The 14,531-nt window shown below is 41.5% G+C and overlaps 2 protein-coding genes across 2 annotated transcripts in view; both read right to left on the bottom strand.

Moving 5' to 3' along the window:
• Positions 1-1,660, bottom strand: part of LOC126188297 (sodium-coupled monocarboxylate transporter 1-like) — a 140,360-nt gene extending 138,700 nt beyond the window's left edge. The window contains exon 1 of the mRNA XM_049929883.1: positions 1,566-1,660. The gene's annotated coding sequence lies outside the window, so the exon portion shown is untranslated. The remainder of the gene's footprint in view (positions 1-1,565) is intronic.
• An 11,189-nt stretch (positions 1,661-12,849) lies between these two features.
• LOC126188298 (sodium-coupled monocarboxylate transporter 1-like) overlaps positions 12,850-14,531 on the bottom strand; it is a 111,478-nt gene continuing 109,796 nt past the window's right edge. The window contains exon 13 of the mRNA XM_049929884.1: positions 12,850-13,310. Within this exon, the coding sequence (XP_049785841.1) occupies positions 13,040-13,310 (271 nt within the window). The 3' untranslated portion in view covers positions 12,850-13,039. The remainder of the gene's footprint in view (positions 13,311-14,531) is intronic.

The raw sequence follows: 14,531 nt of genomic DNA, 5'->3' as shown, positions 1-14,531 counted from the left end.
GTGTCCCTAATTTGCTGGGAAGTGGCGGTGCGGTCCCCTACGGCACTGCGTAGGATCCTACGGTCTTGGCGTGCATCCGTGCGTCGCTGCGGTCCGGTCCCAGGTCGACGGGCACGTGCACCTTCCGCCGACCACTGGCGACAACATCGATGTACTGTGGAGACCTCACGCCCCACGTGTTCAGCAATTCGGCGGTACGTCCACCCGGCCTCCCGCATGCCCACTATACGCCCTCGCTCAAAGTCCGTCAACTGCACATACGGTTCACGTCCACGCTGTCGCGGCATGCTACCAGTGTTAAAGACTGCGATGGAGCTCCGTATGCCACGGCAAACTGGCTGACACTGACGGCGGCGGTGCACAAATGCTGCGCAGCTAGCGCCATTCGACGGCCAACACCGCGGTTCCTGGTGTGTCCGCTGTGCCGTGCGTGTGATCATTGCTTGTACAGCCCTCTCGCAGTGTTCGGAGCAAGTATGGTGGGTCTGACACACCGGTGTCAATGTGTTCTTTTTTCCATTTCCAGGAGTGTAATTTAGAATATAGGTCTTGTAGTAAGTAAAAATTCTTCCTCTTACTTCCTCTTGTAAATATTACAGCTGTATAGAAAATTTTAAGGTTTAATTAAGTAACGTAATGCAGAATAAAGGAAAGATGGGAATAGCTTATTACTGATACTACAGGAAGGATCTTTGAAACTAGCCCCCAGCACGTTCCTGTAACTTTAGTTCAAATGTCACACTCGTCGGGCACACAGCGGAAATTATGTGCACAAATGACATGGATTCGACACCAATTCCTACAGTAAGTAATTTAATTCCAGTACTATCAATGGATTCATTCCTCGACATTCGGTTTGACAAAACGTTCTCGTGTGAATAGTAAACTGCTACGTTGTTCTACTTCAATGACGTGACTTCTGTCTTAATATACGCATGAAATATTTAAACATGGATAACACTAGGATTAAAAAGATCGTTGCACACTTCATAGTGTGGAAGGAAGAGCTACATTTTTCTTTAACTTTTTTTCTCTTTGTAAAATATTTAGAGAACGGATTGTATTCCTAGTTCACCTGATCTTTAAGCGATATATATTGTTAGCTATCAATTCAAAATGGCATAATAAGGTGAAATGTAGATCGTGGTGAGTAAATGTCATCACAATTCAGGCGTAAAATATAGTCCTTGCTAACATATTCCAGGACTGTGGACACAATTAAAAATGGTTCAAATGGCTCTGAGCACTATGCGACTTAACGTCTGAGGTCATCAGTCGCCTAGAACTTAGAACTACTTAAACCTAACTAACCTAAGGACATCACACACACCCAAGCCCGAGGCAAGATTCGAACCTGCGACCGTAGCAGTCGCGCGGTTCCAGACTGTAGCTCCTAGAACCGCTCGTCCACACTGGCCGGCGGGGGCGCAACACTCCAGCTTCTTCTCAAGTGTACTATGTTATTATAGCTCCAGGAAAATTCATCACTTTGTCGAATTAATATCATTATCAGGTTTCCTTGACACAGGTAGAGAGCAGAGCAGCTGGACGATGACATCGCTTACCGCAAGACAGTGGCGTTGAGTGCGGTGTATTCCGAGAGGCAGTCAGTAGGTTGTTGATTCTCCGCGGCGCCTCCTGTACTGCTAGGAGCTGCATGGCCACCGAGAAGGTTAGTTGGCGGTGTTGCAGCTTCTTGCTAGTATGACAAGGACACCGCGATTAAATTTGTTTGCAGGAGGAGGACTACCCACGTCTGATACGATAAGGAGACCGGTGTTAGCTATACATCACGTGAGGTTTGTACGTATCTTTAGGAAAATAGTTACCGGATGATCACGAGTCCCCGTTTGTGGAGTGACAATTGACGCACTCATACTCCACTCAGCGGCGGGGGGTGTTGCAGCAGATGCCCTACACGGATAAGAAACGAGGAGTTTGGCGGAGTCTAACGGCAGAATTTCCTCAACGAGTGTTCATTTTTGCGTAAGCACTGGTTACATGTGTCCGTTTCGACGCTTATAAGCTATTCGTCCTTATTTATAAAGTATTGTTGGTTTCTTCCGACACGACCAATTTTTATTTCTCTTAATTTCTACCTTTTCTACCTTTTCGCTAATAATGTTTCAACTTTTTGTGGTGTGTCCGGCATTGTGTAAAAGCCAAAATCCGGTTGGCAATCCTAATCAGTCATATTCCTCAGACTACGTGGGACGCGGCGTACCACTTTTAGCCGGGTGAGAGTCACCTCGGAGAAAACGATTTCATAATTTAGTATTTGATATCTGTATTTCAGCATCTGCTAACAGAGCTGCGCGCAAAACTTACACTAAAATATTACAAAATAGTGTCTGGCCAATTCAGATACTCGAACATTTCCTTTGTATAGTAGTCCAATAGAGAGAGCTTCTTTTCTAGAAATATTTTACTAGCTGTACCTGACTACTCCCATACTCTACATTATAATAAGCATTAATCTTTCCATTATTCAAACAGCCGGAAACGGTAGCTGCATGAGCAATTTGGAGGAAGTAGAAATTTACACACATGTGGCAAAAAATCTAAATAACGTCCGACATGGACAAACAGAACTTGGAAATAAAATAAAATGTTCACAATACCAACAAATTTCTTATGGGTTGATTATAAATAGGTGCTGTTTGAAAAGGAGCCACGCTTGAAACGGAAATAAAACATCCTGGTGGGCTACCTCTAAAATGCGATTTTTTTTTTTTTTTAGCATGGGTTCATTTATCGGGGTGAATGAACAGCAAGTACAATACACACTGGTGTTCTGGAAATCAGCTGCAGTGTGTAATCTGCTCACAACATACCACATCCCACTTACGCTGTTATAGAATGTGGTTATGTCTACCTAAGTCAACGGTAATACGTCCATTCCTAAGAAAATAAACGGAAATTATGTGGAAAATTGTAGAACCAATTGTTAACAAGACACTGCATAAATACCGTAGGAGTTCAAATCTATATAAATAAAAAAAATTAATTTTGAGTAGTCAACAGACTCCATTCTCAACTGAAAATTGTAGCCTAAATGTAAAAAAGACTAATACTGCCGCCAGGGCTAAAGGGGACAATTTATTCTCGAAACCAATTGAATATTATTGATTTCATGCTTACGTAATAATCACGACTACACTTATGGGCGACAATGGTGATACTGTCGTAAACAGGGCTGGCAAAGCAGAGTTACTAAACGCAGCCTTCCGAAGTTTCTTCGCCAAAGAAGACGAAATAAATATTCCAAAATTCGAATCAAGGACAGCTGCCAACATGCGTAACATAGAAGTAGATAGCTTCCGAGTAGTGAAACCAATTAAATCGCTTAACAAAGTCAATTATTGCGGTCCAGACTGTATACCTGTCACGTTCCTTTCAGAGTATGCAGATACAATAGCTCCGTACTTAACAATCACATAAAACCGTTGCTCGACGAAAGATTCGTACCCAAAAAAGCACAGGTCCCATCAATTTTCAAGAAAGGTGGAAGGGGCAATCCACTAAATGACAGCCCCATATCATTAATGTCAATATGCAGGAGGATTACGGAACATATATTGTGTTCGAACATTATGAATTACCACGAAGAAAACGGTCTGTTGTCACACAGTCGCCGCGTGGAGTGGCCGCATGGTTTGAGGCACCATGTGCCGGATTGCGCGGCCCCTCCCGCTGGAGGTTCGAGTCTATGTGTGTTATTCTTAGCATAAGTCAGTTTAAGTAGTGTGTAAATCTAGGGACCGATGACCTCAGCAGTTTGGTCCCTAGGAATTCACAAATATTTGAACATTTTTTTTGACACACAGTCAACATGTATTTAGAAAACATCGTTCTTGTGAAACACAACTAGCAGTTTTCTCGCACGGAGTTCTGAGTGCTATTGATAAGGGATTTCAAATGGATTTCGTGTTTGCCGGCCGGAGTGGCCGAGCGGTTAAAGGCGCTACAGTCTGGAACAGCACGACCGCTACGGTCGCAGGTTCGAATCCTGCCTCGGGCATGGATGTGTGTGATGTCCTTAGGTTAGTTAGGTTTAAGTAGTTCTAAGTTCTAGGGGACTTACGACCACAGCAGTTGAGTCCCATAGTGCTCAGAGCCATTTGAACCATTTGATTCCGTGTTTCTAGATTTCCGGAAGACTTTTGACTCTGTACTACACAAGCGGCTTGTAGCGAAATTACATGTTTATGGAATATCGCCTTAGTTATGTGGCTGGATTCGTGATTTATTGTCAGAGAAGTCACTGTTCGTAGTAATTGACGGTAAGACATCGAGCAAAGCAGAAGTGATTTCTGGTGTTCCCCAAGGTAGTGTTATAAGCCCTTTGGTTTTCCTTATCTACATAAACGATTTGGGAGACAATCTGAGCAGCCGTCTTAGGTTGTTTGCGGATTACTCTGTCGTTTATCGACTAGTAAAGCCATCAGAGGATCAAGACAAATTGTAAAACGATTTAAAAAAGATATCTGTATGGTGTCAAAATTGCAGTTGACCCTAAATAACGAAAAGTGCGAGGTCATCCATATTAGTGCTAGAAGGAATCCGTTAACTTTGGTTACACGATAAATCAATCAAATCTAAAGGACGTAAATTCAACTGAGCATCTAGGAACTACAATTAAGAACAACTTAAATTGGAAAACATAGAAAATGTTTTGGGGAAGGCTAACCAGAGATTACGTTTTATTGGGAGGACACTAAGAAAATGTAACAGATCTACTAAAGAGACTGCCTACACTACTCTTGTCCGTCCTTTTTTAGAATACTGTTGCGCGGTGTGGGATCCTTACCAGATAGGATTGACAGAGAACATCGAAAAAGTTCAAAGAAGGGCAGCTCGTTTAGTATTTTCGCGAAATAGGGGAGAGATTGTCACTGAAATGATACAGGATTTGGGATGGACATCATTAAAACGATGGCGTTTTTCGTTGCGGAGGAATCTTCGCACGAAATTCTAATCACCAGCTTTCTCCTCCGAATACGAAAATATTTTGTTGACGCCTCCCTATATAGGGAGAATCGATCACCACGATAAAATAAAGGAAAACAGAGCTCGCACGGGAAGACATAGATGTTCGTTCAAATGGTTCAAATGGCTCTGTGCACTATGGGACTTAACTTCTAAGGTCATCAGTCCCCTAGAACTTAGAACTACTTAAACCTAACTAACCTAAGGACATCACACACATCCACGCCCGAGGCAGGATTCGAACCTGCGACCGTAGCGGCCGCGCGGTTCCAGACTGTAGCGGCTTTAACCGCTTGGCCACCACGGCCGGCGATGTTCGTTCCTTCGGGCGTTATACGAGACTGGAATAACAGAATTGAACGTGGTTCGATGAACCTTCTGCCAGGTACTTTAATGTGATTTGCCGAGTATCCATGCAGGTGTAGATGTAGATGGTCATTAGTCATGCTGTTGATCTGAAGCGATATCAGAGAATTAGGAGAGTACAATCCCATCGAGTACTACACATTCCATCGAAAAAATCCTTTTTTTTTTGACCTTATGGTACATAATAACTCTCATAGCTCTTAAGCACTTAATGCATAACGTATCATGTCAAGCAATCACTGTATGCACAAATAATTTAGAATATAGGTCTTGTAGTAAGTAAAAAGTCTTCCTCTTACTTCCTCTTGTAAATATTACAGCTGTATAGAAAATTTTAAGGTTTAATTAAGTAACGCAATGCAGAATAAAGGAAAGATGGGAATAGCGTATTACTGATACTACAGGAAGGATCTTTGAAACTAGCCCCCAGCGCGTTCCTGTAACTTTAGTTCAAATGTCACACTCGTCGGGCACACAGCGGAAATTATGTGCATAAATGACATGGATTCGACACCAATTCCTACAGTAAGTAATTTAATTCCAGTACTATCAATGGATTCATTCCTCGACATTCGGTTTGACAAAACGTTCTCGTGTGAATAGTAAACTGCTACGTTGTTCTACTTCAATGACGTGACTTCTGTCTTAATATACGCATGAAATATTTAAACATGGATAACACTAGGATTAAAAAGATCGTTGCACACTTCATAGTGTGGAAGGAAGAGCTACATTTTTCTTTAACTTTTTTTCTCTTTGTAAAATATTTAGAGAACGGATTGTATTCCTAGTTCACCTGATCTTTAAGCAATATATATTGTTAGCTATCAATTCAAAATGGCATAATAAGGCGAAATGTAGATCGTGGTGAGTAAATGTCATCACAATTCAGGCGTAAAATATAGTCCTTGCTAACATATTCGAGGACTGTGGACACAATTAAAAATGGTTCAAATGGCTCTGAGCACTATGCGACTTAACATCTGAGGTCACCAGTCGCCTAGAACTTAGAACTAATTAAACCTAACTAACCTAAGGATATCACACACATCCATGCCCGAGGCAGGATTCGAACCTGCGACCATAGCGGTCGCTCGGCTCCAGACTGTAGCGCCTAGAACCGCACGGCCACTTCGGCCTGAGACACAAGTAAACTCAAAACAATAATTTAATGTTAGATCCACACATTTAGAAGAAACAAAACATACTGACCTAAACAGAAACATTATTGAATAAATTATACACTAAGAAAGCAAGATAAACAGAGTTGTACCTTTAAAATAGCTAGGTGGGACCCACGTACCTAATGGAGGACAAAATACCTCACAAGAAATTCGATTACAAAAAATGAAGATTGTGTATGGCAAAAATAGTACATATTTAATAAGTAATGCATGTCAAACAAATACCGTACACTACAACACATTTGCCAGGCAAGATACACTAAATACAAGTGAGACACTAACGACCAATACGAAAAGCGACAAGGAAAGCATACTGAAGTAAGAACACGAAATAATAAAAAAATGGTTCAGATTGCTCTGAGCACTATGGGACTCAACTGCTGTGGTCACAAGTCCCCAAGAACTTAGAACTACTTAAACCTAACTAACCTAAGGATATCACACACATCCATGCCCGAGGCAGGATTCGAACCTGCGACCGTAGCGGTCATGCGGTTCCAGACTGTAGCGCCTTTAACCGCTCGGCCAATCCGGCCGGCACGAAATAATGAGAAAAAGTCTCTGACCAAAATGAGAGAAGAGGGATACAGACTACCAAGAGAATAAAAGAGAAGATGACAAACCTAGCAGCTGATGTAAGTAAAAGGATATTAACAAATATACAAGGAGTAAAGTCAACAACACCATGGATAACAAATGGCGGGCTTGCCCTAGAAAAAGCACAGATCGCTAAAATAGAAGCTGAAGACAGAAACATACACAAAAACAAGGTACACAAGTGGAATGTGCAGTCAGGGAATGAAGTTCGAAAGAAACCCGCGGAAAAGTGAACTGAAGACGGGAAGATATGCCGTGGAAAAAAACGGGAGGATCGTGAAAGATCAGAAAGAATTCTCAAACGAGGCGGAATGCTTTGCGTGATCCTGCAGTGTATTGATGCGAATGATAACAATAATAATAAAAATTTCAGTTCTTGCAGTTACAGCACACATTTGTCGTGATCACTAATCGTGTAAAATAGATTATATGTTTCAAGTTTAACCCACTGTTACTATGAGCTCTAGGATTTATTTTCTTATTCACAGGTGGTGGTTTAACAGGCCTAGTGTTAGCAAACTCGTATCTTGATATTGTACTCCATGATACTAACTATGTAGTATCAAACTTCCATTAAGTATTGTCTATAGGAGCAGTTTTTGCAATTATAGGAGGTGTCATTCAATTATACCCATTACTTCTGTACTCTGAATTAACATAAAGTAGATACTATGAATGGCTTGTAAGAGAAGAAAAAAGCACAGAGATGCTGTTTAGCCACACGCTTGCAGCATCTTATTATATCCAGTTTTTTTCTAAATAACTGCGTTCAAAATATAAATGATGTGTTGACTGCTGGCAGAAACTAAAGCACCATTGAATGTTTTACATAATAGCATCAGTGCTAACGATCAATCCTAGGATGGTGACAACCAAAGAATAACATGGCCATTAAACATTTTAATTTCTGATTTTTATTTTTGGGATTTCGTGAAAGCTAAGTGGCTTACAATGTTTTTCATTTGATGCTGTAGCCCTAGTAATCTTGAAGCATGGAACACGTGTATAGCAATAGATACTTTAGCTTGCAACTGAGTTGGTATTTTTAGCTGGGCGTTTTTCTCTTTAACTGGCTTGTCTGCTATCTCTGATATTACACGCTGATTTTTTTCTTTTTTTTTCAAACTCTTATTATGGTTGTGAAATGTACTAATTTTTATAATTCTGTTATTAAGTTTTATGCTTTCATGAAGTTATATTCTTTAGTTGAGAGTGTGCGTTATATTCCTTTCTCTTGTTAGATAGTTGCAGACGTTGTTTCTTTGGTATTTCATATTCATTTGTCTCTGAGATACATGATATCCGTTGTGAAGATATTATGTTCCTTAGTATATGTTAATTCTGCGTAAGTGTGTGTGTGTGTGTGTGTGTGTGTGTGTGTATGCGTCGTTTGCCTCTGTGAGATACATGATATCAGATGTGAAGATATTATGTTCCTTAATATATTTTAATTCTGCGTGAGTGTGTGTGTTCGTGTGTGTGTGTGTGTGTGTGTGTGTGTGTGTGTGTGTGTGTGTGTGTGTGTGTGTGTGTGTGTGTGTCATGATATTATAACTCAACGGAAGTGGGTATAATAGTGTGTTAAGATTCTTCTCTTGCTTTGTTGCGTTATTGAGTCTGTAAAAATAACAGTGAGTAAGAAATGACACAGCTTCCAGCGAAGGATGGCTTTAAACTTACACAATAAGTTGCTGAAAGTGTTCATCTGTTGAATGGGCTTCTTTCTGTTTTCTACAAGTCAGTTTGTTTATCGCGGTTCTTTCAGCGCTCATATAACAGCCATTAGTAACCACTTCTTTTGCTCGTGATTTGTGAGCGACGTAAGGCCTTTCTGATATTCAGTTGCTGTCTTGTGAATCCCTGCATTGTGGCACATTCGCTTGCAGCAGAGTAGTCAGACCTCTTGGTTATGACGTCAGGCGTGAGGTATTTTACAAAGGAGGTAAAACTAAGTTGGTAACAAATGAATACACACATTTAGTGTCCAATACAAAACTAAATACCACAAGGACGTCATGGCAGCTCTCAGATATTTTATTATTAAATTTTTTAACACTTTTTGCAACATTTACGTCATAATATGCGTTATGTAAGGACGTCCACCATCCTATGAAGCTGTCTGTGATAGTTATAATATAATTTTTATCGGGAAGAAAATTTAACTCTTAATACGAGACAGATTTTTTTAAAGATGTTACTACAGAAAGAGTAAAAGAAGGTAAGTAAATAATAAAAACTTGTTTATTTTTTGCTTTTACATATTTTCCTGCTACAAGTTGAAAAAGTGTACTTATTCTATGAGCAACATTATGTATGTTGAAGAAGACAAATTTGTTGAATAGTGTTGTGAAGAAGCAGTTCACATTCCTCGATCGAATGGAAATTGCAGACGAGGAAGGTCAAAAATCAATTAATGCATTTCTTTCAGCTGATGTAGTACAATATGGTCGCATATTTCATATCAGTATGGCTTTACCAAATCCATCAGCTATAATGAATAACAAGAATCAAATCTGCTAATTTCTGTAATGAAGAAAGCTGGTTAACTGAATTATCGAATGCAGTAGTCTTCAGCGTTTGCTTCCAGTCAGAAAATTCATATTTTGAGCGATGAGGTGATTTCTTAGTCACAGTAACAATCTTAAAGCTTAAAGTTTAAATTAACCGTAGATGACTGATATCGCGAATTCTTGTACAAATACATCAAATATAGTGATACAGAGAGTTTTCAGTAACCACACAATATTCCCCGACAGAGTAAGGGGAAACACGATCGCATAATTATAAGATAAAAAGGGAAGTAATTTGAATATTTCAAACGGTCCTACATATCGAAATTGCATTTCCGATAAGGCACTGTTAGCAAGGGGACAATTGCTTATTTACGGTTAATACTCGTAATTCTTCTGTCTAGCTTGATACTGCAGTGACCATACAAAAATAGCACTATTTACTTTTTGGAGTTGTAAGATTGCACGTGGAAAGAGGAAAAGAGTGGTATAGCGTGTTTGTTACCAATCATAATAACTGCATGTTGCTCAATGACTCGGGGTGGGTCTTACAAGGGTAATCAAATGAAAACGTGTCAGATAGAAAAAAGTTAGTACACAACATTGTTGTTTCAAAACTAATCGCTATAACTGTTAATATATTCATGCCACTCTGGGACAAGACGGTCAATGCCTTCATGGAGAAATGATTGCAGGTGCCTACGAAACCACGGATGTACCCAGGCGTGCACCTCTTCGTCAGAAGCAAATCAACGACCACAAATAACTTTCTTCAGGGCTCCAAAATAGTGGAAATGATCGGGACTGTAAGGATTTCCCAGCGAAAGTTCTGGATCGTGTTCAAAACAGCCTTGACAACATACGGGTGGGCATTTTGTAGGCGGCTTGTTTCGACTTTGCAGCAAAAGTTTCGCTGTTGAGCCCTTACATGTCCTCCACACAGCCCCGATCTCTTCCTATGCGATTCGTCGCCATCGGTTTCCTTCGGACGAAGAGGTGAACGCTTGGGTACAAGCATCCAACCACAAATCTTTTTCTGTGGAAGGGCTAACCGTCTTGACTCAGTAGCGTAAATGTTTTAATACTTACGGTGACAACTTTCGAAATGATCTACAGCTTACATACTTTTGCCATCTGTCTCATTTTCATTTAACAGCCCCTTCTATTTGGACGCCACTTCGGCGACCTGTGTGTCTAATGTACCCTAGTTATCCAGCTAAGAAAAATAGACCTACAGTTTAACGTGGAGCCCTGGATTCCGAACCATGTGTCTTTCCTGGCAACTTCTCACGTCGTTGAGAGGTAAAAGCTAGATTAAGGGCAGGTTGAAACTTTCCGTTGTCCAAATGGGATGCGGCCACCAGACCTCCGTATTTTCAGGCACACACTTTGCTGCTAGACAACCAGACCCGAATGTGTTGTCAGTAAAACTGTCAGGAACTCTTGATGTGAAATATGCCTATTTTTCTAGTGGTTTCATTGCAAGTATGAAGGGCAGTCAAATTAAAACCAAACACCCGCTACATATGTTACTACTACATATGTTAACACATTTATCCCAGTGGCAGACGAGAGGATCAACTATTGTTGCAAAGAACGTGGACGGCCGCTGAACGATCCACAAACGCAACCTCTCTTGCAGTTCTTTATCCGAATGAAGCAGACGTCCTCACAGGTCGCCAAACAAGTGAAAATTTCACCTTGAAAGGTCCATGCTGCAGTGTTTCTCAACCAAATCTCTAAAGTTTTGCCATCGTCCAAATGGCAGTTTGAAGGCGGGTCTTGTCATGGAACAGTATGATTCCATTCGACGGCGCAATGGCGAAGGCAAAGCCAACAGAGGAAAGATCCCACGTCCCCAGGCCAAAAAAAGCCACAGCTGTCGACGAAAGTTCATCTAAGCTCAAGACGACCTTCTATTGTGATTGTAGAGGTCCACTGCTCGTCTAGTTCCTCGGTTCGTCGAACCAGAATCAATTTGCAACGCTATGAAGACACTTTGCAGAAACTTCCATAAAGGTAGGAAAGCTGTGGGATGGAGTCATCCGTTGCACGATAATGCCCGCCACCACACTGACAACCGGACGAGAGCTACGCTTTGGCAATTTGGTGGGGGAAACACTGCAACATCTTTCGTGCATCCTGGATGCTTCTCTGCGTGCTTTTTCACAATTTTGGCAACCTGAAGAAAGACATCCGTGGAGGTCGGGTTTCGTCGGATGACCAAGTGTCCGGTTGTGGATCGTGACAGTGATCGACCGCGTTATACGAAACCGGAATTGATCCTCTTGCCTCCTAGTGGGATAAACGATTTAATGCCCGTGGTGATTACTTTTGAGTGGAACCACTCCATGGTTCCACTGTGGTGGATGTTCAGTTCGCACTTGATCGCGCTTATGGTTATATTCGTTGTATCACAGTGTAATGTCTCTTGCAGCGGTCTCTCCGCGATATTTTCAGAAATTTTATAAATTATATAACTCAGTACATATCTCGAAATATCTCTTCTTATCTTACCGATTCCTAAACTTTAATATACGATGATTATCAATGCAAAGTACTTTCAAGCCCTTATATGTATGTATCGTTGAGATAGTCGCCATCTTGACGAGATTCTGTATGAGAAGGAATTTAATACATGAACTAAACTAAAGTAAGTATGTTTGCGTATTATTTAACTGATTATTATTGACAGTGTCTGCTTACTACGCTGTGTTGCACGGGATCAGTGGGGAACGTCTGATTTACACAGGACGAACCTGCCGATTTGTACGCTCAAGATATCCGGTTTATTACTTTCAATAAATGAGCTAACACGGTCTTACCAGCAGATCTCCGGTCTTCCCCATGTGATCACCGAAAGTTAATAATTATTACAAATGTTTTCAGGAGATCGACTGACAATTTTCGTCGCACCGAGACTTCGAAAATGCTTCACTGCCTTATGGAATTTAAGTTAAGCTCAATTTAATCAGGATAGAACAGTATTGAACTGTGTGAATGTGATAAGCCTGCTTTGTGAATGAAAATTCCCTTAGCATACGCATGTTTTTTACTGTCCTGATCAGTGAAGCTAAATCAGGCCGGTGTGAGAGAGGTTTTTAAATTTCAGATCCCACACAAAAAAATGTATTAAAACAGGGTATCACTTTTCACCAGGTATTGGAGATTCGGTCCACTTATGAAGAATGTGGAGTCCAGAAATTTGAGCAGAGAAACGGTAGTCTCTTAGTATTTCTTTGTAGTACACTGAAAGACACTAATTTCTCGCGCATGTAACTTGTGAGATTGTTGCTCATAGAAATACTAGGGAGCACACGTCAGGCAAATGGCTGGTAGAGTAACGGAACACTCAGCGAACTCGCCGCCGCCGTGCCGGTGCCTGTAGACGCTTTAGGCCGCTCCGAGTGTCTCAGACTGCTGCTTCGCCTTCTGGAGCAGCTCCACTTTGACCACCGGGTCGGCGTCGCCGGCGCCATCTTCTCGGCGCCTCTGTTTAGGACGGACCATGGGCGCCAGCAGCGACGGCTCCACGTCCCCAGGCCTGAGGGGACCCGTCAGCTGGCTGACCGCCCAGCCCACCGTCACCATGACGGCGGCGCCCACCAGTGTGTAGTACATGTACGACAGCCGGAACAGCAGCGGTACCTCGTCTGTCGCTGGGCTGCGGAGAGAAGCAAGGTGGACTTGATGACCATTTCGGTTATGAAACTGCAATCAATAGCCTGAAAAATCAGCAAAAATAAGTCGTATTACTGACAAGGGAACCTCCCCATCGCACCCCCCTCAGATTTAGTTATAAGTAGGCACAGTGGATGGGCCTTGAAAATCTGAACACAGATCAATCGAGAAAACAGGAAGAATTTGTGTGGAACCATGAAAAAAATAAGCAAAATAATCGAAGTGAGTAGTCCATGTGTGACATATGCAACATCAAGGAGAGCCTGAGCTCAGGAGCCCCGTGGTCCCGTGGTTAGCGTGAGCAGCTGCGAAACGAGAGGTCCTTGGTTCAAATCCTCCCTCGAGTGAAAAATTTATTTTCTTTATTTTGGCAAAGTTATGATCTGTCCATTTGTTCATTGATGTCTCTGTTCACTATAATACGTTTAGTGTCTGTGTTTTGCGGTGCGGTGCGGTTAGTAGACGAAAGGATGCGCTCTCCAATGGGAACCAAAAACATTTGATTGCAAGGTCATAGGTCAACCGATAACTCCACAGGAAAACACATCTGATATATTCTATACGACACTGGTGACAGATAATAATTGTCTGAAAATAAAAATTTAAACTCTTGACTCAAGGGAAGACTTGAACCCAGGACCTCTCGTTCCAGAGCTGCTCACGCTAACCACGGGACCACAGCGTTCCTCAGTTTGCACTTTCCTTGATATTGCCTGTCTGCACATGGACTACTCACTTTGTATATTTTGCTTATTTTTTTCATAGCTCCACACAACTTCTTCCTGTTTTCTCGATAGATCTGTGTTCAGTTTTTCAAGGCCTATCCACTGTGCCAACTTTTAACTAAATCTGAGGGGGGTGCGATGGGGAGGTTCCCTTGTGAAAGCACTGCGTGGTATATGCAGCAATGAACAAACTAGTCAACCTACTGAACAAACATCAGCTTTTAATGCAACACAAGAAAATTTTGTACGTTACTTGACACTGTCATTGTACGAGTGTCACTCCAAAAGAAATGCACACTATTTTTTTTTAAATCCATCTTTTATTCTACATGTTTGAAAGTTGTACAGTGTGTAGATACATCCTTTAGGTGCAATATTTTAATTTCTCCACATAATTTCCATCCCTCTCAACTGCCTTACGCCATCTTGGAACCAGCGCCTGTATACCCGCACAGTAAAATTCTCAACCAACCTGTTGG

This window comes from Schistocerca cancellata, chromosome 5, assembly GCF_023864275.1.
Source record: "Schistocerca cancellata isolate TAMUIC-IGC-003103 chromosome 5, iqSchCanc2.1, whole genome shotgun sequence".
In the NCBI taxonomy this organism is placed as follows: domain Eukaryota; kingdom Metazoa; phylum Arthropoda; class Insecta; order Orthoptera; family Acrididae; genus Schistocerca; species Schistocerca cancellata.
This window is presented reverse-complemented; position numbering and strand designations above follow the sequence as displayed.